The following is a 22,827-nucleotide window of genomic DNA, read 5'->3' on the forward strand; positions in this document are numbered from 1 at the left end:
ATGGAGTCAATACTGGGGGCTTGATATGGAGTCATTACTGGGGGCTGGATATGGAGTCATTACTGGGGGCTGGATATGGATTCATTACTGGGGGCTGAATATGGAGTCATTACTGGGGGCTGGATATGGAGTCATTACTGGGGGCTGGATATGGAGTCATTACTGGGGGCTGGATATGGAGTCATTACTGGGGCCTGGATATGGAGTCATTACTGGGGGCTGGATATGGTGTCATTACTGGGGGGTGGATATGGAGTCATTACTGGGGGCTGGAAATGGAGTCATTACAGGGGGCTGGATATGGAGTCATTACTGGGGGCCGGATATGGAGTCATTACTGGGGCCTGGATATGGAGTCATTACAGGGGGCTGCATATGGAGTCATTACTGGGGGCCGGATATGGAGTCATTACTGGGGCCTGGATATGGAATCATTGCTGGGGGCTGGATATGGAGTCATTACTGGGGGCTGGATATGGAGTCATTACTGGGGGCTGGTTATGGAGTCATTACTGGGGGAGGGATATGGAGTCATTACTGGGGGCTGGATATGGAGTCATTACTGGGGGCTGGTTATGGAGTCATTACTGGGGGAGGGATATGGAGTCATTACTGGGGGCTGGATATGGAGTCATTACTGGGGTCTGGATATGGAGTCATTACTGGGGGCTGGATATGGAGTCATTACTGGGGGCTGGATATGGAGTCATTACTGGGGGAGGGATATGGAGTCATTACTGGGGGCTGGAAATGGAGTCATTACTGGGGGCTGAATATGGAGTCATTACTGGGGGGCTGGATATGGAGTCATTACTGGGGGCTGGATATGGAGTCATTACTGGGGGCTGGATATGGAGTCATTACTGGGGGCTGGATATGGAGTCATTACTGGGGGGCTGGATATGGAGTCATTACTGGGGGCTGGATATGGAGTCATTACTGGGGGCTGGATATGGAGTCATTACTGGGGGCTGGATATGGAGTCATTACTGGGGGCTGGATATGGAGTCATTACTGGGGGCTGGATATGGAGTCATTACTGGGGGCTGGATATATTAATTACTAACAACATTTCAAGGGAACCTGTCACTTTTTTATAGTTTCTGCACACGTATTTATCAATGTCCAATGGAAAGTAACCAGTCATGAGGGCGGGGTCGGGGGGGGGCAGTAGTCAAGCTTTCATCCACCCTCCGGCCGCCTCGTCAGGTATCCTGCGCCTCCTTACCAGCGTGGAGATGGTACTGGCCTGGACTAATTGTTCGTGGTCTCCTGCCTGTCCTCCCTGTGCGCCTTCGCACGTCATTTCCCTTCCAGCCCTGCACGAACCCAGAGGGGGGGGGGGGGACACCCCTGCGCCACATTGCACATAGTACACATTGCACATAGTACACATTGCACTGGTTCTGATAAATGTGGCCAATCCGGTCTTAGCCGATACCAACTATAATCTCCATGTAAATTCATAATTATAGATTTCAGATCATAACCGTGACCCCAAAAAGTAACGAGACATCATCACGATTTTACACCCTCTGCTACAACTTTACCTCTTCTCTGTGGTCCCGCTTTATCTCCGGGGGGTCGTCATCATTCAGAGCGCGAGTCGGTCTGATAAAGGCTGGAGGGGTAAAGCGTTTGGTTTTGTTGAACTCATCGGGTTCGACCCCTTTGCCGTCTCTCAGTCTCTCCCACGCCGCCCGGTTTGTCGGGTTTTCTTGCCGGGGTTGTGATTGACATGGAGATCCTGGGTTGGATTCAGTCGCGTCTTTGTCTTCCTCCAGCACTTGGTCCAGGACGTCGGCTTTACTGCCTTTCCTGATACATCCTTCAGATTTCCTCTTACTCAGTGGTTTGTCCTTCAGCCCGTCCTTGAAGGCAGAGACGGCAATGCTGACCTTCTGCACCTGCTCCACCGTCTGCCTCTTGGACATCAGAACACCCATCCTCCTGGAAACAAAGAGAGACAATGGTTTAGGGCACCTGGAGATATACAATGTAGCCACTGACGTTCTGTCATTTATGGTTTGGAAAATGAGATGAATTTACGTCACACGTGGTCCAGGAATCTCCACCAACTCCACCAACGAGGGACACGAAGGAAGAGAAAGACAAGAGCTTTGATTTATGGTGGACAATCCTTGGGTTCTTAGGGGATATGAGCTGCCCCCAGGACTTTGGGCAGAAGATTTTCCCACCTTCAGGATTGGTCTGTTTGGTTGGGGGGGGGGGCAGTCGGAGGAATAATTGCTCAATACACCTCCATCTTGTGGCCGCTATGGTAAGTCCTATGATCCTACAGAATACGTGTGACAATAACTTACCACAATATGAGCTAATCTTACCCCAACCTCACCCCGTCCTGACCACAACCATGAAACAATGGCCTTTATTATGTGAAAGGATGAACTTTTTGAAGGAGATTCATTCAATTCAGGAGTTTTGAAGGATCAAAAACTTCTTCTAAATTTTACAACCTAATCTACCCCTAGACTCCATCCTGATATACCGGGGGCACTACTCATAGATCCAGGCACCAGGTCTGTGGTATCTTCTTGTAAATCATGGTCTCCTTCCTTATAAAATCAACTTTTTAAAGTATGCTAATGAGTTATTATGGTTTTTGGGGAGTGATACCAGAGCCTCCACGTGCTGTAGATTCACAGGCTGTTACAATGTGCAGGAGGAGTCGCCACTCCCACTGTGTGAGAATACATCAGGCAGAGGGAGGGGGGAGAGGGAGACACAGTGTAAGCTGTATCACGGAGGAGCTCTGGTAATGCCCCTGTTAGCAATAGTTGATGTTAGAAGGAAGGAGGCCATGGATAACAGATGTAAGAAGATCCCACAGTCCCGGTGCCTGGGTCTAGGAGTAATGTCCCTGGGTTATCAGGATGGATTGTGATGGGAGATTCCTATAAGTACTATTATGGAGGCCCGGTACCTCGGACCTCACCAAATACTTCCCACTATTCCTGGTTACCTTAAAGTTTACAATTTTAGGAAAATGTTATATTTACCAAGTCAGCAAAATGCATTTATATTCCAGGATTGTAGCTTCTCTAAGTGAAATAAGCTCATGTCCTCACACTGCTGTGCTCCTAGGGACCTGGGCTTCTTCACAGCCCCTCCCTCCTACTCTGAGTAAAAGCTGTAGCTGTAGGGATGGAATTCTACAGTAGTGACTCAGAGCAGGAGGAAGGGGTTTTTGCAGCAGCCTAGTGCGGAGGTCTAAGAGCACAGCAGGGTGAGGACATGGCCCAGATTAGGAGATTTACCACAGGACCAACGAGTGTCAGACAGATTATCACTGGAGATAAAATTTAGCAAAAATTTCTAATCCGAAGCATAAATCTGCGCCTGTGCTCACACATCTGCGGGATGGAAGGGGAATGTTCTAGAATCGCACGGTTCTGCTGGCGCTGACCCACTTGTATCAGCACAGAGAAGCTTTTACCTGGAATCCAGGGCAGATATTTGTGACGCTCTGTTTAGCTCTGGGAGAATGACATCTATTGTATCCTGATGTGCATTCTGTCTACTCCAATCACTTCCAGAGCTGCACATTCCTGATGCTGATGGCTCCGAGGCTGCAGGACACGTTGAAGGGCTTTCCCCGACCCCTCGTACAGTTGTGATGACCTGTCCTCGGGACACATAGTCGTGAGTATGTTTTATGTTGTTCTGGCCGCCTCCAGGCCCCCGGGGTCTTTACCGAGGACGGACCTGGATACATAAAGCTTTGTCATCATAGCTGCGCTGCAGTACCCCATCACTGCCACTATACTACGGCACCGAGGGGCAGGTTATCGGTCATAGTCGTGTTATCACATATCGATAACTGAGAATGGATGGGGCATGGAAAACCCCTTTAAATGCTTGGTCAGTCATCAGCTAGTCCTCTCAATCTCACCATACACATGCATGCTGGTTATAGCCAAGAGTGCAAGTAGTCTGAATAAATCTCTCCGTCATTGGGTACAGGAAAACTCTGCTACCCGAGTAATAATTCAGGTGCTTAGTCAGTCGTCGGCCGGTGAGATTATTGCGCCGATGGCTATGACATTGTCTCCGTAATTTCTAACCAAGAAGAGCAACGTCGGCCCCCAGCCAAAGCCCCTGACTACAGAGGTAGCGACAAAGGGAAGAACGTTCTGCTGGACTCTTCTGGATGTGGTGTCATGCAAAATCTTACGCGTGAGTAATGTCGCAGGCGAATGGATCCAACTCACACAAACTTAGCCGGGGATTTGCTTATCTACAGACCCAATTCCTAAGCAGGAGCACCAAAGTTACATTTTGTAAAATATAACGGCCCCAAGCTACAGAAATACACAGTCCAGGATTCAAAAATGATCTGGTTCAGGGACAAATACAAATATTTTTGGGGCAGAGAGGAACAGGAACAATCTGATCACAGAACCCTCTCGCCCTGAGACTCGGCCAGAACTGGTGACCGCATGTATCTGAGGTTCTACAGGATTTGGGAGATTCATCTCCGCAACCAGGACCAAATCTGCTAAACCGGGATGTCTGGTCCAAAAATGTACAATTCTGTAAATCTCTCAATGTGATTAAAGTGTGGAACGCAAAGGCCTCCCCCGCGCCTCCTCTCCAATAGGCCCCACATCTTCCTCCTTCGTAGTGGGGGTAACAAAGATTACGCCTTTGGGTTAAAACATCCTGAAAACCATATACCTGATAGACCCCCACGGGGAACCGTTTAATGTCCGAGTTCAGAAAGTCATTGTGCCCCCTTTCCACTACACAATGGCCCCCCGCGAGCTTGTGTACAGGACAGGGAAGGGCAGTGCTATGTATCAGACTTTAATGGAGATATAGACCCCAGCGTGTATACCAAGCTGACACCCTCAAGTTTTTTAGAAGATTTCCCATCTTGTGGATATTGAGTGCCCATATGTGAGTTATTTAGATCAGTGTGGGTCTGACACTCGGGACCCCCAACAATAAGCTGATTACGCCACTTAAGTCAACACAATTACCGGGTCCAGCCACTTCTGGAGCTGTAGGAGCAGGGGACAGAAGACCCTCAACAAATGGAGTGTAGGTCCAGATACTCAACCTGTGCCCTGCTTCATGTTATGCTGGAAGCCCCATAGAAAAGATCAGGAGACCCTACGAGTCTGGAGCCCTTCAAGGAACGGCTCATAAGGATCCGACCAATGTTGGGATGGATAGAGTAGTGTCACAATGGCCGACAGTCTCCTTCTACTCTACTATTTGTCCTGGGAAATGTCATATTAAAGGAAACCTACCATGTGATGTGATGCAGTATGAAGCAAACACCTTGAGAATGCTGCAGCTACACTGATGCAGAAACAGATCTTGGTTAATCCCTGTGCTGAGTGGTTTTGCTGATAAAACAGACATAACATTATGATAATGAAGTTCTGCCCCTTCTATGGCTGGTTCATCGCTTGTCCTAGCAGGTGAGTTATTCTCTGCAGGAGAGGATGATGTAATCCCTGGATGTGCCTGAAGGCAGAATAATCAATTGCTGCACCATCCCCCAGCTGCTGTGTATGAGGGATCCAGCTCAGGTTGATTAGTCATGTCTTCACTAACCTCCATGTGTAATTACAAGCTCAGTGTCTAATGTGTTAATCTAGGCAGCCAGCCTGACCCAGCTTTCCCAAAGGTCCTGAATGTTAGAATTGTTTTTTCAGCAAACCTGCTCAACTCAGGGGTTAACCAAGACATGATCCTGCATCAGTGTAGCTGCAGCATTCTCAAGGTATGTTTGCTTCATAATGGTAGGTTTTCCTTTAAACATTGCTGTGATGATACGGATAGTAGCGAGCTGTCAGGGAGAAGATGTTCCTCACTATTGACATCACATGGACAGATGCGCCACACGTACAGGATGACAGATTGGAGCGAGACACGTAAACGCAGAGACTTTGAAGAATTCCTTGTCTTGAAGGATCTGTGTTCAGCTTGGAGGACGGATAAATCTTGTATGAGAGGCGTCTGCGTTACAATGTGGCTCAGCAGACGTCAACAAGGCGAGAAGAGCCTGGAGAGGTCTAATAACCATCCACCATGACTGAGGAGGAGAAACGGAGAGGTTCCTCAAGTACCGGCAATCACACCCGGAAGGAGAGAGGTTTACAACCAAGATGGACCAATATTCGTCTTGTCCACCGCCTCAAGAGCATCAAATCAGGGGGGAAAGAGCGGACAGTTGTATCTGGGCCCGGGGGACATCGGGGACCCCAAATGTGTCTCATTCCCAGACGTTGTATAGTGGTTGTATTGTGGTATAAATATCCTGCGGAACGATCTACGCGACGGCAATTCATTGTTCCAAAGCCCAAGCCATATCCTGGCGCTGGCCCGTTCTCCGCGGCTGTGAGAGATTGATTTTCATTAGAGAACGAAGGGCGATCGTCACATCCAAACAATTAGCGACCTTTCCTCAACATAAAACAATTGAGCTCCCCCCGGCAGGAGCAGCCGGCACCTAATGCAGAATCTCGTAAGTGAACAAGTTCTGTGATCCCGACAGAGAAAGAAACATTTACACCAAGCCAAGAGGATTAGTGGGAAGCAATGGGACCCGGGACCGGCAGGAGAAGAACAGCAGCACCTCAAGTGATGGGGGGTCATAATCATGGACCATACCATCATATCTCATATTCATGGCGCGTACCATCATATGTCTTATTCATGGACCGGACCACCATATGTTGTATTCAGGGACCGGAGCACCATATGTTGTATTTATGGTTGTTACAATTGTTACAATGGGTAAGACCCAACTTTTTGTACTTTCCTACTCTTTGGACTGTAAGTGTATGTTTTTAGTGTGTCCAATGTGCATCCCTCAACTGCTGTTAACATCAAGGGCCTCCCTTCTGCCACCTGCCAGGCATTTGACCATCTAAAAAGACAAGGAATGCCCAAGGGGTATTATCTACCATACTGTGGCCTCCCCCTCCTCCCTCCCAGATATGGGTTAGACAAGGCCTAGTTTAGCACCAAGGCACTGTGACACTGTCCGCAAAGCTACTATCAACCCAGACCCTCTGGTCCTAACCACATAGTTGCACATGAGCCATTAAACACCTGGGAACGTGCTGATTGCCAGTGCCACAAAAGGTTCTGCAGGTCCTATTCATGCCCATCTTTCCGGTGGGACACACATTTCCTATGGACATTGGCAGGATGAGTGGCACCCGCCCACTGATGTCAGATGGGCCTCAAGTAACGGCACACGGCCCATTGCTTGCACCCTGGACAATGCACAAGTGCAGGAGGCCTTTGTACTCTGTGCTTTTGCAAAAACTATAACCTATTCTATAGCAGTAACCTCCTCCTCTTCCCCTGTAGCCTCCTCTTCCCCTGTATCCTCCTCTTCCCCTGTATCCTCCTCTTCCCCTGTATCCTCCTCTTCCCCTGTAACCTCCTCTTCCCCTGTAACCTCCTCTTCCCCTGTATCCTCCTCTTCCCCTGTATCCTCCTCTTCCCCCCTAACCTCCTCTTCCCCTGTATCCTCCTCTTCCCCTGTATCCTCCTCTTCCCCCGTAGCCTCCTCTTCCCCTGTAACCTCCTCTTCCCCTGTAACCTCCTCTTCCCCTGTATCCTCCTCTTCCCCTGTATCCTCCTCTTCCCACCTAACCTCCTCTTCCCCTGTATCCTCCTCTTCCCCCGTAGCCTCCTCTTCCCCCGTAACCTCTTCTTCCCCCATAGCCTCCTCTTCCCCCGTAGCCTCCTCTTCCCCTGTAACCTCTTCTTCCCCCATAGCCTCCTCTTCCCCCGTAGCCTCCTCTTCCCCTGTAGCCTCCTCTTCCCCTGTATCCTCCTCTTCCCCCGTAGCCTCCTCTTCCCCCGTAACCTCTTCTTCCCCCATAGCCTCCTCTTCCCCCGTAGCCTCCTCTTCCCCTGTAACCTCTTCTTCCCCCATAGCCTCCTCTTCCCCCGTAGCCTCCTCTTCCCCTGTAACCTCCTCTTCCCCTGTAACCTCCTCTTCCCCTGTAACCTCCTCTTCCTCTGTAACCTCTTCTTCCCCCATAGCCTCCTCTTCCCCCGTAGCCTCCTCTTCCCCTGTAACCTCCTCTTCCCCTGTAACCTCCTCTTCCCCTGTAACCTCTTCTTCCCCCATAGCCTCCTCTTCCCCCGTAGCCTCCTCTTCCCCTGTAACCTCCTCTTCCCCTGTAACCTCCTCTTCCTCTGTAACCTCCTCTTCCCCCGTAGCCTCCTCTTCCCCTGTAGCCTCCTCTTCCCCTGTAACCTCCTCTTCCCCCATAGCCTCCTCTTCACCCGTAGCCTCCTCTTCCCCCCTAACCTCCTCTTCCCCTGTAACCTCCTCTTCCCCTGTATCCTCCTCTTCCCCTGTAGCCTCCTCTTCCCCTGTAACCTCTTCTTCCCCTGTAACCTCTTCCTCTGTATCCTCCTCTTCCCCCAGAGCCTCCTCTTCCCCCGTAGCCTCCTCTTCCCCTGTAACCTCCTCTTCCTCTGTATCCTCCTCTTCCCCTGTAACCTCCTCTTCCTCTGAAACCTCCTCTTCCCCCGTAGCCTCCTCTTCCCCTGTAACCTCCTCTTCCCCCATAGCCTCCTCTTCCCCCGTAGCCTCCTCTTCCCCCGTAGCCTCCTCTTCCCCTGTATCCTCCTCTTCCTCTGTAACCTCCTCTTCCCCCGTAGCCTCCTCTTCCCCTGTAGCCTCCTCTTCCCCCGTAGCCTCCTCTTCCCTGTATCCTCCTCTTCCTCTGTAACCTCCTCTTCCCCCGTAGCCTCCTCTTCCCCCGTAGCCTCCTCTTCCCCTGTAGCCTCCTCTTCCCCCGTAGCCTCCTCTTCCCCTGTAACCTCCTCTTCCCCCGTAGCCTCCTCTTCCTCTGTAACCTCCTCTTCCCCCGTAGCCGCCTCTTCCCCCGTAGCCTCCTCTTCCCCCGTAGCCTCCTCTTCCCCTGTAACCTCCTCTTCCCCTGTAGCCTCCTCTTCCCCCGTAGCCTCCTCTTCCCCCGTAGCCTCCTCTTCCCCCGTAACCTCCTCTTCCCCTGTAGCCTCCTCTTCCCCTGTAGCCTCCTCTTCCTCTGTAACCTCCTCTTCCCCTGTAGCCTCCTCTTCCCCTGTAGCCTCCTCTTCCCCTGTAACCTCCTCTTCCCCTGTAGCCTCCTCTTCCCCTGTAGCCTCCTCTTCCCCTGTAGCCTCCTCTTCCTCTGTAACCTCCTCTTCCCCCGTAGCCGCCTCTTCCCCCGTAGCCTCCTCTTCCCCCGTAGCCTCTTCTTCCCCTGTAACCTCCTCTTCCCCTGTAGCCTCCTCTTCCCCCGTAGCCTCCTCTTCCCCTGTAACCTCCTCTTCCCCTGTAGCCTCCTCTTCCCCTGTAGCCTCCTCTTCCCCTGTAACCTCCTCTTCCCCTGTAGCCTCCTCTTCCCCCGTAGCCTCCTCTTCCCCCGTAGCCTACTCTTCCCCTGTAGCCTCCTCTTCCCCTGTAACCTCCTCTTCCCCTGTAGCCTCCTCTTCCCCCGTAGCCTCCTCTTCCCCCGTAACCTCCTCTTCCCCTGTAGCCTCCTCTTCCCCCGTAGCCTCCTCTTCCCCCGTAACCTCCTCTTCCCCTGTAGCCTCCTCTTCCCCTGTAGCCTCCTCTTCCCCCGTAGCCTCCTCTTCCCCTGTATCCTCCTCTTCCCCTGTGTCCTCCTCTTCCTCTGTAACCTCCTCTTCCCCTGTAGCCTCCTCTTCCCCTGTAGCCTCCTTTTCCCCTGTAGCCTCCTCTTCCCCTGTATCCTCCTCTTCCTCTGTAACCTCCTCTTTCCCTGTAGCCTCCTCTTCCCCTGTAGCCTCCTCTTCCCCTGTAACCTCCTCTTCCCCTTTGATCCGGTTGATCCGGTTATGAAATCCAGCAAACTAGAACTTCTATGTTTCCAATTTTTGTTGTAGTCAGATATTCCGATACGATGAAGCACGAAGCTCATGAAAGGAACAGATCCTCCTCCTGTGGAGTTGAGAAGTCGCCTTGTATCCGAGACAAGTGGTAATTTCGTGTCTCTTTAATACGTCTATTTTAATTCCATATTTTAAACATTAAATGTAAATGAAGAAAATTCCTGTAATTTCGCCGCTTGTTTCTCCTCGATGTGGCTGAGATGTTTCGTGCTCGTGTCTAATGAGTCATTCATCATCCGGAGAGATGCTCCTAAGTGTTGTGGATGACATTACCGGGAGATTCTCCGCTTATTCCACTCATTCACGTGCACAATCCTCCATCACAGAGCGAGCGGTAATTTTCCCTGTTCATCTATTATTTGTTACATCTTGTTACATTTCCCTTCGATTGCTCTTTTTCTATTAGTGGGAGATCCAACAATAAGAATCTGCATGGTGCATGCGCTACATATGTCCACTATGGTCCAACTCGCTGGGGCACATTTACAAAGGGTCCGCATAAAGCATTTCCGTCGGGTTTCCCGACTATTTACGATTAGTGCCGCATTTAACAAGGGTTTTTGGATCGGATTATGACGCAGCAGCTCCGACTTTCATGCACCACAAATCGGGGTGGAGGGTGGGGAGGTCGGGCGTCGCGCAACCCAACTGATTCGGACTAAGGGGGCCTGGGATTTAAAATTCAAATTGTGCCGGGAAGAAGGTGAACTCCGGCAGACCTCAGCGCAGAAGTGACACATGCAGGATATCGGGCGCACGATCTTGGTGAATCGTGCCGGACTTCATCCTCGTCGGACAATGCACCTTGGGGATCGCGACAGGACCGGGTAAGTAAATGTGCCCCACTATATACAGGAACTTCCATGAACTTCTACTCATTGGGGGCTTGTAGCATTTTTAACTTTTTTGTCCTTTTTGGGGTAAAAAAAATGGTCTCTTTTCTTCTACATCTTCCTCCATTTCACCCTAACCATTCCCACTAAATGGAGACATGGGGGGTCATTTACTAAGGGCCCGAATCGCGTTTTCCCGACGTGTTACCCGAATATTTCCGATTTACGCCGATTGTACCTGAATTGCCCCGGGATTGTGTCGCACGCGATCGGATTGTGGCGCATCGGCGCCGGCATGCGCGCGGCGGAAATCGGGGGCGTGGCCGAACGAAAACCCGACGTATTCGGAAAAACCGCCGCATTTAAAAACCGAAAAAGTGTCGCTTGGGGAGCGCTTACCTTCACCTGGTCCGAGGTGGTGCATTCCGGCGCGTTGAGATGATTTTCAGCGCAGCAGCGCCACCTGGTGGACGGCGGAGGAACTTCCTTCTTAAATCCCGTCCGGACCCGAATCCAGAGCAGAGAACGCGCCGCTGGATCGCGAATGGGCTGGGTAAGTAAATCTGCCCCATGATGAGGAATGGGCCAGGCAGCCATTGCTTGACCCATTGGTAACACTTGAAACGTGGCATAGGGAGTGCATGGTGGCATTGCATGTAGCTGATTACGCACTTTAGGCATCTGTGCATGTGACCCAAGGTTTCAATGGGGACTCATTGCCACCAAACCACCAACCAAGTTTGATACTTCCCTGTAGAGATAATAGCGAGAAGGACCTTCAGCCCATGAATCCTCAAACCATTGTGCCTGCTCTCGAAGTACATCTACACAGCAACCTACAAAGGTCCATAAACTGCAGAACTGAAAGCCAACAAAAGGGATCATCCCAACTCCTTTCCCAGCTTGGTTCTGGTACTGTATAGTAAATGTAAAAAATGCCATAAAAAAAGTAGACTTACATTTTTCCTACAGTCTAGTGCCTGAGGTTGTCTTCATCCACCCCTGGGGCATATGATGTATGTATAAATGTAGGTGTCCCTAAATAATGAACAAACCGCGCAAATACCGGGAGTATCATGGCCACAGTCAGCGCCCGTCTTCATACAGATTCCCAGGCAAAAATGGATTGATAAATAAAGTTGATAAAGTTGAAGCAGCAAGTAGAGCTACAGGCAAACATCGGGCATATCAATCAGAAAGGAGATACATGCCACGGGAAATGAAACATACAAAGTCTCCCATTGAGCTGACGCTCTCCAGCAACGTCCGAGGTACAATAACTCTATAGTGGAGGCTATAATTAGCTTGTACGTGTCTTCAGTGTATTCATTTGTGAATCTGCACAAAAATTGTGCACCCGCTCCTCTATCCAGATGCCGTAATGTCGGCTTTCAGCTGCCGTCCCTAGATCTCATCTACTTTGGCTCCTGAGCAGGGGGGGCACCTAACCTTTCTGCTGCCTGGGGCGACCTTCAGAAAGACGCCCCCCACCCTCGTGTATCTCTACGTATATTTGGCGTACAAATACAAATAAACACAACCAGACAATTTTCACATATTTTCACGTGCGCCCCCCCCCCACGCTACACTTGTTTTAAAGGCGTAAAAGCTGTGGTGATACACACACACACAAAGCATATACACACATAGACATGGTAAGCACACATACAGCATAACATATATACACAAATGCATATAAACATACATGTACATACACATACATAAATACACACACACTCATCTAAGGCGCTTACATTTTCGGGCGAGCGAGGTTGGGCTGCACATTTTGCTTTGCCAGAGGGCAGGTGGTTGCAGATGAGTAGGGTGGCCGGCCACAGATTGGGCCACGGATGAAGAATGGAGGGACGGCACGCCGATGATGATGGAGGGCTGACACGCCGATAACAACAAAGGGCCGGCGCGCCCATAGCAGCAGAGGGCAGCATGACCACAGATAAGGGTGGCCGCAAATGAGGTGGGTAGGTTGGCTGGAGGGCAGAAGGGTTGCCACAAATGAGGTGGGTGGGTGCCTGTTGCTAAGCCAGGACAAGCCACTTATGTCAGGAGGAAGGGACGCCATTGTTGTTACACCACCAAGTCACAGGCAGCCAGTACGTGTCAGTGTAAAATGTGTGGGCACGCCTAATGTTCAGACCTAAATTGCCGCCTCCACAACCAGCAGGGTGCCCTGCCGCCCTGAGGCGAGATTCTCAACTCACCTCATGGTAGGTGCGCCCCTGCTCCTTAGATGAAAAGCAACAGCCCCCGATATGTCATCGGCCACACCTCGCCCCACTAAATGCATCGTAAACATCTGATTTACAAACCCAACACTAGACCGAGCGCGACGAGCCCAGAGCCAGGGCCTCTGCATAAATAATAAACCAGCCCTTTACAAATGGGCTCCCTCGGCCTTGGCTCATCGTGAGGATTGTTTATAATGTGATGAAGTCATTGGAAATCTGCATAGAACAAGGTGCGAGTCTCACGGAACCATCGGAAATTGATACAATAAAACACTTTTATGTCTCCCCGATCCGCCCTGGAGGCGCGAGCCGCATCTACCGGGACGCCAATAATCCTCATTTCCAATTTGTTGCACTGAGATAATGGAAAAAAAACACATTATCAAATAAATAATAAACTCTTAAAGGAGACGTAAAAGTGTGAAACATAAGCAACAATATAACCTCCACGTATCATTGGGCCGGATCTCCTAGAAGCTGCAGGAGCCCAATATTTCCCTGGATCTCCCTCCGCTGCAGGAATACGGTGCCAATCATCCTCGTAATTAAGGTTTTATAGGAAGGTCCATTAATAAGAAACCTGATGGCATTTCACTAGCGGGAAATACAGCGACTTGATCCTTTCGCGAGTCTTGGTTGGCCGAAGGAATTATTCGGAGGAGGATCTGACGGTTCATTTTGTTGGAGTGGCTCATTCCCCTGTAATAAGGGTTAAAAGGCAGCCCCAGCGATTATGGAGGTCTGAAGGGGCATCTCTAACAACCTTTTACCATATTGAGCTTCTAAAAGTGGAAGGGTCTCCTCTCGGGAACCTTTAGAGGTGAAATTTACACTAGAATGCATCTAAAGGCTGACATGGTCACCTTGTTCTCCTCACTCCTCCCGGCCCGTCATTCCCACTCCTCTAGGCCCCTGCTCGTCCTCTTCACTCCCCTTAGCCTCTGTATGTCCTCCTCACTCCCTTTGCCCCTGCCAGTCTTCCTCATTCCCCTTGGGCCCTACTCACCCTCCCCACTACCCCTGGCCACTTGTCTTTCCCCTCTCTCCCCTTGACCCCTGCCCATCCTCCTCACTGCCCTCTGCCAATGCCCATCCTCCTCACTCCACTTGGCCGCTGCTTATCCTCTTCACTCCCCTTGGCCTCTGCATGTCCTACTTACTCCCCTCGCCCCTGCCCGTCTTCCCCATTCCCCTTGGGCCATACTCACCCTCCCCACTACCCACGGCCCCTTATCTTTCTCCTCACTCCCCTCTGCCCCTGCCTTCCTCCTCACTCCACTTGGGTCATCACGCCCTCCTCACTACCCTGTGCACCTGCCCGCCCTCTCCACTATTCTGGGCCCCAGCCCCCCCCCTCCACTACCCTGGGCCCCTGCCCGCCCTCTCCACTACCCTGGGCCCCTGCCCACCCTCCCCACTACCCTGGGCCCCTGCCCGCCTTCCCCACTACCCTGGACCCCTGCCCGCCTTCCCCACTACCCTGGGCCCCTGCCCGCCCTCCCCACTACCCTGGGCCCCTGCCCGCCCTCCCCACTACCCTGGGTCCCTGCCCGCCCTCTCCACTACCCTGGGCCCCTGCCCACCCTCCCCACTACCCTGGGCCCCTGCCCACCCTCTCCACTACCCTGGGCCCCTGCCCGCCCTCCCCACTACCCTGGGCCCCTGCCCGCCCTCTCCACTACCTTGGACCCCGGCCGATCCCCCTCACTCTTCTCAGACAGTTTTTCTCCCCTTGCTCTGCACCTACACATAAATATCCAACCAAATCCCTTCAGCAATTAAAAAACATAAAACTAATCTCTCTTAGTCCTTCATTTTTTTTTTATCTCCTTTTCTTCTGCAAAATGAATGTGATCTCATCTCTCAGGAGACGGAAAGTGTCGGAGACTCGGTGCATTGTGGGAGCGGCTCTATACAGAATTAGTGCAACAATTAGCGATGGATCTGGGATCAGGAGAACATTGATAATAGAGCAGATGCATCTGGCGCCTCCTGATTACTACCAGGCCAGGATTATAGATGTCTTGGAGGGGGAGGGGGACGGGCTCTCCCCAGGTGTTTTGTCCCTAATTGTTTTTCTTCCCGTGCAGATGCCTCCGCTGTATAAATAGAAGCCAGACATATGTGCAGCAAATTGGATGATAAGGAAGATGCCGAAGAGGAAGGCCACGCAGCCTCCATCTGACACTTGTATGAGCCAGATAGGGCTCTGTTCACACTACAGCCTCCTGCACATGCCAAAGACACACATGGAGCCCGTAGTGCTCTGCATTTAGATCCTGTAGGCTCTCCATGTGTCGCTCCATAAGGCGCCATACTACAAATCAATTCCATCCTTCAAAGCAACGTTTCTAACAGAGAAAAGATCCATTTAGAACATGGTACATGACTGTCATATGAAATCAGGGGTCAATGAATTGATGAAGGTAGGGGCGTAACTATGGAAGAGGCCAGGACTAGGAGCCTAAGGGCCATATGTGTCTCTTCCACACATGAGGAGACCAATGCTCTATGTAACATTAGTTTATAGTTTGGGCCAGGGCCGGCATCAGCACTGGGCATAACTGGGCAAGTGCTTTGGGCCCAGGGCTGCTGGGGGGCCCACATAAGGCTGTACATAAGGAATCCATTGGGGGGTGAGGGGGGCTTTATATAAAATACCAATGAGGGGGCTGTTTGGTTTGATAAGCTAGGGAATATTTTAGGGAACAGGAGACAGGAGCAGTTTTAATTTTCAAATTTTTAATGAGTTCATTGCAAATGGGTCCACTGAGGCTCTGTCGCACAGGGGTCTACTGAAACCTGGAGCCCACCTTGGTTGGGGCCTTGTGCAGATTGTCCAGGTCTCAGGTCCAAAATGTTCATGGTACTTTAATTACAATCCCTGCATAAATATGCTTTTCCAATGATGAAATATCTATGTTAGGATAGAGTTACACATTGAAATTCTGCTGATGTGGATTTTGATGGACATGATTTAAAGCAGGTCTGAAAACAGACTGAGGACACAGAATGAGACATTGTTCCCTGAAACTAATTCCCTCCTTTTGCCCGTCTCACCCTAGGAGGTGGACAACTAAAAGACGATCCGTCCCTGCGCCAAAGTGCAAAAAACAGGGACAAAGGGAAGACAGTACAAACAGATAAGAATAGTCACCTGAGCCAGGTCACAACAGAGAGCGCAAACGCAGTACAGAATCACAAAAGCGTTGAATAGTCTGAACACAAGCCGAAAGTCAAAATACCATGAAAAAACCATTAGAGTCACAACAATAGTATGGAGTTTACTAGGAAGAACTCTATATCCAGCACCCTAAGGCTCCATGCACACTGACGTATGCATACAGGAGGCGCGCTGGAGAGGAGGAGGGATAAGCGCTGCTCCCCCCTCCCCTCTCTATAGGAAATAGTGCCGCACGGCCGTTCTTACTGCCAAAGATAGAGTGGGCTCTATCTTTTTTGAGGGCACGGAACAGTGAACACACATTGGGGCAGATTTATCAAGTTGTCTGAAAGTCAGAATATTTCTAGTTACCCATGGCAACCAATCACAGCTCAGCTTTCATTTTACCAATGCTCATGAATATTTCAAAGGGGAGCTGTGATTGGTTGCCATGGGCAACTAGAAATATTCTGACTTTCAGACAGCTTGATAAATCTGCCCCATTGTTCTCACCGTACCTGTCTATGGGGACATATATCTGACTTTATGGGGCTCATTTACTTACCCGGTCCTGTCACGATCCCGCAGTGCGTTGTCTGACGAGGATTCGGGTCTGCCGGGGTTCACTAAGGTCGTGCGTCCAATTTCCTGCAGGTGTCGCTGCTGCGCCGAGGTCCGCCGGAGTTCACCTTCTTTGTCCTGGTGCATGTAAGTGCTGATGTTGCGACACAAATCGTTTTTTAAATTCCGCATTTTCCGAATACGTTGGGTTGTCCGATGGCCACGCCCCTCGATTTTTGTCGTGTGAAAGCCGATCATATGCGCCAAAATCCCGGAGCAAATCGCCAATATTCGGGGAAACCCGACGAAAGTGCAGCGTTCAGACCCTTAGTAAATGAGCCCCTATATGTCCGGATACATGTCCCTCAGATGGTCATGTACATGGGGTCTTAGAAGGACGAGCAGGATCCTTTTGTGATCCCAGAGATGTCAATCATAGTGGGTCTACCATCGAAGGAAAGAGATGGGTGCTGGTCAATCCAAACATCGTAACAACCTCAAACACTCGGTCACACTACAGAGTCCAAGAAAAACCCCACAATACAGTCAGAGAGATTATAATATTAGAATTGTACCCGATTTTAGTGGTAGCACAGACAGAGCCTACAGTGACCCTTATACTTTTGGTCCCAAAAAGTCATTACTTTGCGCCTCGTGGTATGACATAATGGGGGCTGCCGACTCATCGTGAAGAATTCTCTAAACATAATTCAATATTTTTCCTCTTATTTCCCGATTTATTAATTACTTACAACAAGAATAAAGGTCCCTCCATATTAACTGACCTAAAGCTTCTCTCGAAAGATCAACCTAAAGCCGGGGATGAGATAATAACCAGGAGATGATGAGCCGGAACCTAAAGAGCCGGTATCCCGTCCATATAAACGCCGGGCAATGAGATTGGATGAGTGATTACATGCTAATGCACTGGAGATTACCTCTGCTATTTACAGGACCCTGATGACTCCTCCATCCCCGAGACATCCGCAGCACAAGACTAGGCCTGTAATAAGCCGCTTTTATTCTATGTGATGCTGCGACGCACAACTAGAAGCTTTTATTCAAATCACATTTACATAGTGAGATGCCAATTCAGCTCGAAGCTCGGAAATGTATGATCCTCCTGCTGTTACGTCTCCACGATGAGCAGAAAACTTCTACACCCCCTACGTTACCCCCTCGTCTTACTCCTGCCTTTAGCTTTTCATGCTTTCTATGGCCTGCGATGGAAGAACGGAAACAAGTCAGTGCAGACTGCTGAGGCAGCCCCTTGTATAGCAGATAGAACTCCACCCGATACCTAATGTACAACTCTAACAATGAGTAACTACATGGTAAGTTCTTTAGGCAATGTACCAAAGGTCACCTTGTTGGCTTAAGAACTGCATCCAATAAACTATGATTTGGCCTTGTTCTCCGTCACATCAAATCCATAATAGGACAACATTTTAAGAACCCCTCACCCTGGAGTCCGGAAGTGTTGTATTGAAGAAGAACTGGATTTCATGCTTGGTTCCACACTCAATGAGGCTTGTCAGAAGATCCCATCTGGGGAGGTCCATATGTTACATCTGTGTCTTCTATCCGGTGGAGCTCATCTGAAGAACATACATTCAGCGCCATTTGCTTCCGAATTGTGTGATGGAGATACCAAGTATTGTCCAGAGCAAGTTCTGTTTGAGGTCCAGGTGCAAAAAGATCCTTAACTCATTTGTGGTTACTACCGACCTGATACCTTCTACATAGACCTAGAAACTTGAATTCTAAAATAATAAGGCACAATTTTGTAGGCAATTATATCCAAATCTGGATCCTCACAGAGTGTTCAAGGCCCCAAAGAGCATTCTTTCCCCTGTCAGGGGCTTCCCCAAACCACTAATAAAAGCTCGTAAAAACCAAGGACCTTCTTTTCACATTGCTCTGGATACCTACCTTGAGTTGGTGGTTCTATTTTTCTTTGGCCATTTTTTTCTTTCATAGTTGGCATCTTAAATTTCTTGGTTCTCCACCAGATCCATTTTCAGACTCTCCGTTGGGTTCTTTTTATGGTGTCGTTTCCTACTTGTTTATTATTTATGACATAGACTACCTACCTACTGGATTTCTTTAGGCCATGTACTGCGCATATTATTGTAGTGACTTCAATTGTACCGACCGTTTTTGTTATGTTATAACTCTAAGAGATGTATTTCCATGGTCTGCAAGCAGGGGCGTAACTTGAGGGGGTGCAGAGGGTGCGGTTGCAACTGGGCCCAAGAGGCTTTGGGAGTCCATAAGGTGTCACTTTCCCATATGAGAAGACTATTACTATAAACCATACATTATAGTTGGGGGCCCTGGCACAGACTGGGGCCCATCAGCTTCTAGTTACGTCACTGCCAGCCTAGTAAATAAAATAATAACGACCGAATGTCCCCAGAGTCCTTCTGTTTTTGAAGTTATTGAATACATACATGATGTCTCCTCATTAATATACAGTTCTGCTATTATATTCTTCACGACAATTTGAAGTTCGTGAAGAAGATCGTGGAGGCCACCAAGAGCCTTTCCACCTTGTCCTCGTATTTGCCAGATTTAAGTCAGTGATTTTCTTTCTTTTTGGCCCACATGACCCTCAACTTGTTGTGGTTTGGGGACCCTCAACTTGGTGTGGTTTGGCCACCCTCAACTTGGTGTGGTTTGGCAACCCTCAACTTGGTGTGGTTTGGCGACCCTCAACTTGTTGTGGTTTGGGGACCCTCAACTTGTTGTGGTTTGGGGACCCTCAACTTGGTGTGGTTTGGCCACCCTCAACTTGGTGTGGTTTGGCCACCCTCAACTTGTTGTGGTTTGGGGACCCTCAACTTGTTGTGGTTTGGTGACCCTCAACTTAGTTTGGTTTGGCGACCCTCAACTTGTTGTGGTTTGGGGACCCTCAACTTGTTGTGGTTTGGGGACCCTCAACTTGTTGTGGTTTGGGGACCCTCAACTTAGTTTGGTTTGGCGACCCTCAACTTGTTGTGGTTTGGGGACCCTCAACTTGTTGTGGTTTGGGGACCCTCAACTTGTTGTGGTTTGGGGACCCTCAACTTGTTGTGGTTTGGGGACCCTCAACTTGTTGTGGTTTGGGGACCCTCAACTTAGTTTGGTTTGGCGACCCTCAACTTGGTGTGGTTTGGCCACCCTCAACTTGGTTTTTACGTTTTTTCTTTTGTTATGCTCCATGTCATCATCAACGCAAAACTCTTGACTTTGACCAAGTTTCTATCGATTTTTTTCCTACCAAAACAAAAGTTGCGCTACAGTCCTGCTGGTAATTATCCTGTTACACGGCCGCGTCATTCCAGTTATAGATGTTGTGAAGAGAACCAAAGGATCCCGTCAATTGTGATTTCACCCCCAAGATAAAAACACTCGCTCTTGACAAGTTCTCTGCACGTCTCTTTTTATTTTCCAAGACTGAGTGAATCCGAGCGCCAAGATCCTGTCAGATCAGCAGATGGTTCTGCTACTTCCAACTGCAAACTTCATCCAGAGTCCTCCCACACGACATTGGTCTGGCAGATGGGGGCCCCGCATCAGCAGACAAGCGTTTTCACTTGGACTCCATGAAAGGTTTTTATTGTCCCCTGTCACATCTTCATACATAGATATTAGTGCTTGTCGGTGGTCCTATCCCCGGTGCTGTCAGGACTGTCATCCTCGATGAAATAGCAGGACGTGTTCTGTCTTGTAATTACATTTTTCCGGAGATGTAACCGATGAAGTCGGACCTGTCAGCGGCCTCCATGAGGAATTCTGAAAAGTGTCTGATAAATAAACATTGGGTTCTTCACCTTGCTGCACACAACACAATTTTTGTCTTTAATTTGATAATGAGAGAATTAGTAATTAGTGCCGCTCCCTCCAGCAAGACGCGGCTGTCTACACCATGACAGGACAATCTGCCCGACGAGCTTCTGCTCCAAGTCTCCGTGTGTCTTCCTTCTGTCTCATTATTCAATATTTCATTCGAATTTAATCTTTTTTTATGAATATTTACACTTTCATAGAAATATCCAGAGGCAGCTTCAACCTTGGGGCATCTTCTACGTGTTCTTCATGGCCACCGTAGTCATCTCTACAACGTGAACTTTTGGATGAACAGCAGTTCCATAAGATTTGTTCATTAAGTTGGAACTTCCTCTTCTTCATAGTTGAGGTTCTCCTTGGGCCTCCTTAGTAGTTCCATCTCCTTAGGGCAGTGGTTCTCAACCTGTGGGTCGGGACCCCAGCAGGGGTCGAACGACCAAAATACAGGGGTCGCCTAAAGCCTTTGGAGCCACGATTTTATTGTGTTTTTACTGCAAATCGCATGGTTGGGGGGGGTCACTGCAACATGAGTAACTGTATTGCGGGGTCACAGCATTACAAAGGTTGAGAACCATTGCCTTAGGGGCTAAGGTTTACCCGTTCACTTTTTTAAAACCAATTCCATTCCTTTACTGTCTAACTTTCTTGGTATTTCTGGCCCTTTTCACTCTTGATAATTTTTTTTTTGTGAATCTTTACCAGTCCAGCTCCGTTCTCCACTTCTGTTGCCATAAGAACTGGCCTGACCTATTGACATCACCCCAGGTGATATATTTTGATGGTGCTGGCCCTCTTTAGGTAAGTGTTACTGACGGCTTGACGTGTCTTTTTGCTTTGTTTTGTATTTCCTCATCCTCGTTACATACTTTCCTGATGTATTGACCTTTTTGGCTGTTTTTGCCTTCAGTGAATATTACAGATCTTTGCTGGTGCTTCTGATGGAGTCTGACCTACTTCCTAATCTTCCATCTTTGGTTATCAGGACCTGAAATATTTATCTCTATATTAGTTTAGTTTAGTTATTGATTTAGTTGATCATTAGTCGGAGAAACACAGTAAGCACTTTGGTAATACCTACTATCTTTCAGATGTAGGTTTAACTTTCATAAAATTTAGATACTTTTTTGCATTACTGTCACGGGTGCTCCCGCGATTCATATCACTCGTGCCCCGCTCTCCCACCAGCGCGTCGCATGCACAACTCACGGGTCCCGGCTCCTGCTCCGTCCTCTTTGGCCGTGCGCGCGTATTCCCGACTTGTAGGGCGCCCTTTAACCCTGCCTCTTCCTGCATACCATGCCGGATTTTTGGGCCTAGAGCCCCAGAGAAAGCTGTGTTTATGCCTTGTGCTGTTTCTGAGAATTTCCGTTGTGACCCTGGTTCCGTTTCTGACTTCGCTCCTTTGCCGCCTACCCTGACCTGTTGCTACATCTCCAATCCTGTGCTGCCCATCCTGACCTCCTGCCTGTCCCCGACTGTGCAAGTTCCTGTACCTCGACCTTCGCTGCCACTACAGACAAGTCACCCCGGTGGAACGGCCTGATGGTACCTCGCCACAGCAAGTCCAACCCGCGTTGCGGTGAGCTCTGGTGAAAATCCGCTACCACTTAGACTCCGGTCCCAGGTAGTGGCCTGTGTCATCGTCCGCGGTGGTTTAGAAGATCCACAACCTCTGAGCCTGACGATAACCTTTCCAAACCTTTGGTTTAATGTGCGTTTTGGGATTGTCCGGCTTTTCTAGAAATCATAAAGAAGCTTCTTGAGAACTTTTGAATGAATGAGGCAAAGTTTTCCTGACATCTCACTTTTCCAATCATTTTCAAACCGATCTTTCTACAAAGAGTCGACATGAGACTCCTATAAGATCCGTCAATGTGATCTCATCGCTTTTATAAAAAGTTCTGTGTGTAGCATAGTAACAAACACGGCATAAGTCATGTGACACCCAACATGTCAGGTGACCTCTGGCATTCAATGAGAAGCTGTGTTACTTTATACAGAGGAATCCGGATGGATCGGTGGAGCTTGTCCTTGTGTTTTGCTCGTATTGAAGTTGGGTGTCATAAAGTGACCCGTGGGAGCAGGGGCCGCCGGGCCAAGATATTTCTGAGCTAGTGGAAAAAAAGTATTGGCCAAAATGGCTATTCCTTTGGGATAGGATTATACAAGAAGCAATATTTGCTGAGGGCATCAGAGGAAGGTCTAGAGTAGATGTGCCACGACTTCATCACACTGAGTGACGGGAGACTCCATTTCATAGAAGATTGTAACGGCTTCTACTATGTCTTCA

At 49.3% G+C, this 22,827-nt stretch overlaps 1 protein-coding gene across 1 annotated transcript in view; it reads right to left on the bottom strand.

The window, feature by feature from the left end:
• The window catches only part of PHF24 (PHD finger protein 24), a 130,338-nt gene that overhangs the window by 37,528 nt on the left and 69,983 nt on the right, over window positions 1-22,827 (bottom strand). The window contains exon 2 of the mRNA XM_072132742.1: window positions 1,551-1,950. Within this exon, the coding sequence (XP_071988843.1) occupies window positions 1,551-1,946 (396 nt within the window). The 5' untranslated portion in view covers window positions 1,947-1,950. The remainder of the gene's footprint in view (window positions 1-1,550; window positions 1,951-22,827) is intronic.

This window comes from Engystomops pustulosus, chromosome 1, assembly GCF_040894005.1.
Source record: "Engystomops pustulosus chromosome 1, aEngPut4.maternal, whole genome shotgun sequence".
Classification (NCBI taxonomy): domain Eukaryota; kingdom Metazoa; phylum Chordata; class Amphibia; order Anura; family Leptodactylidae; genus Engystomops; species Engystomops pustulosus.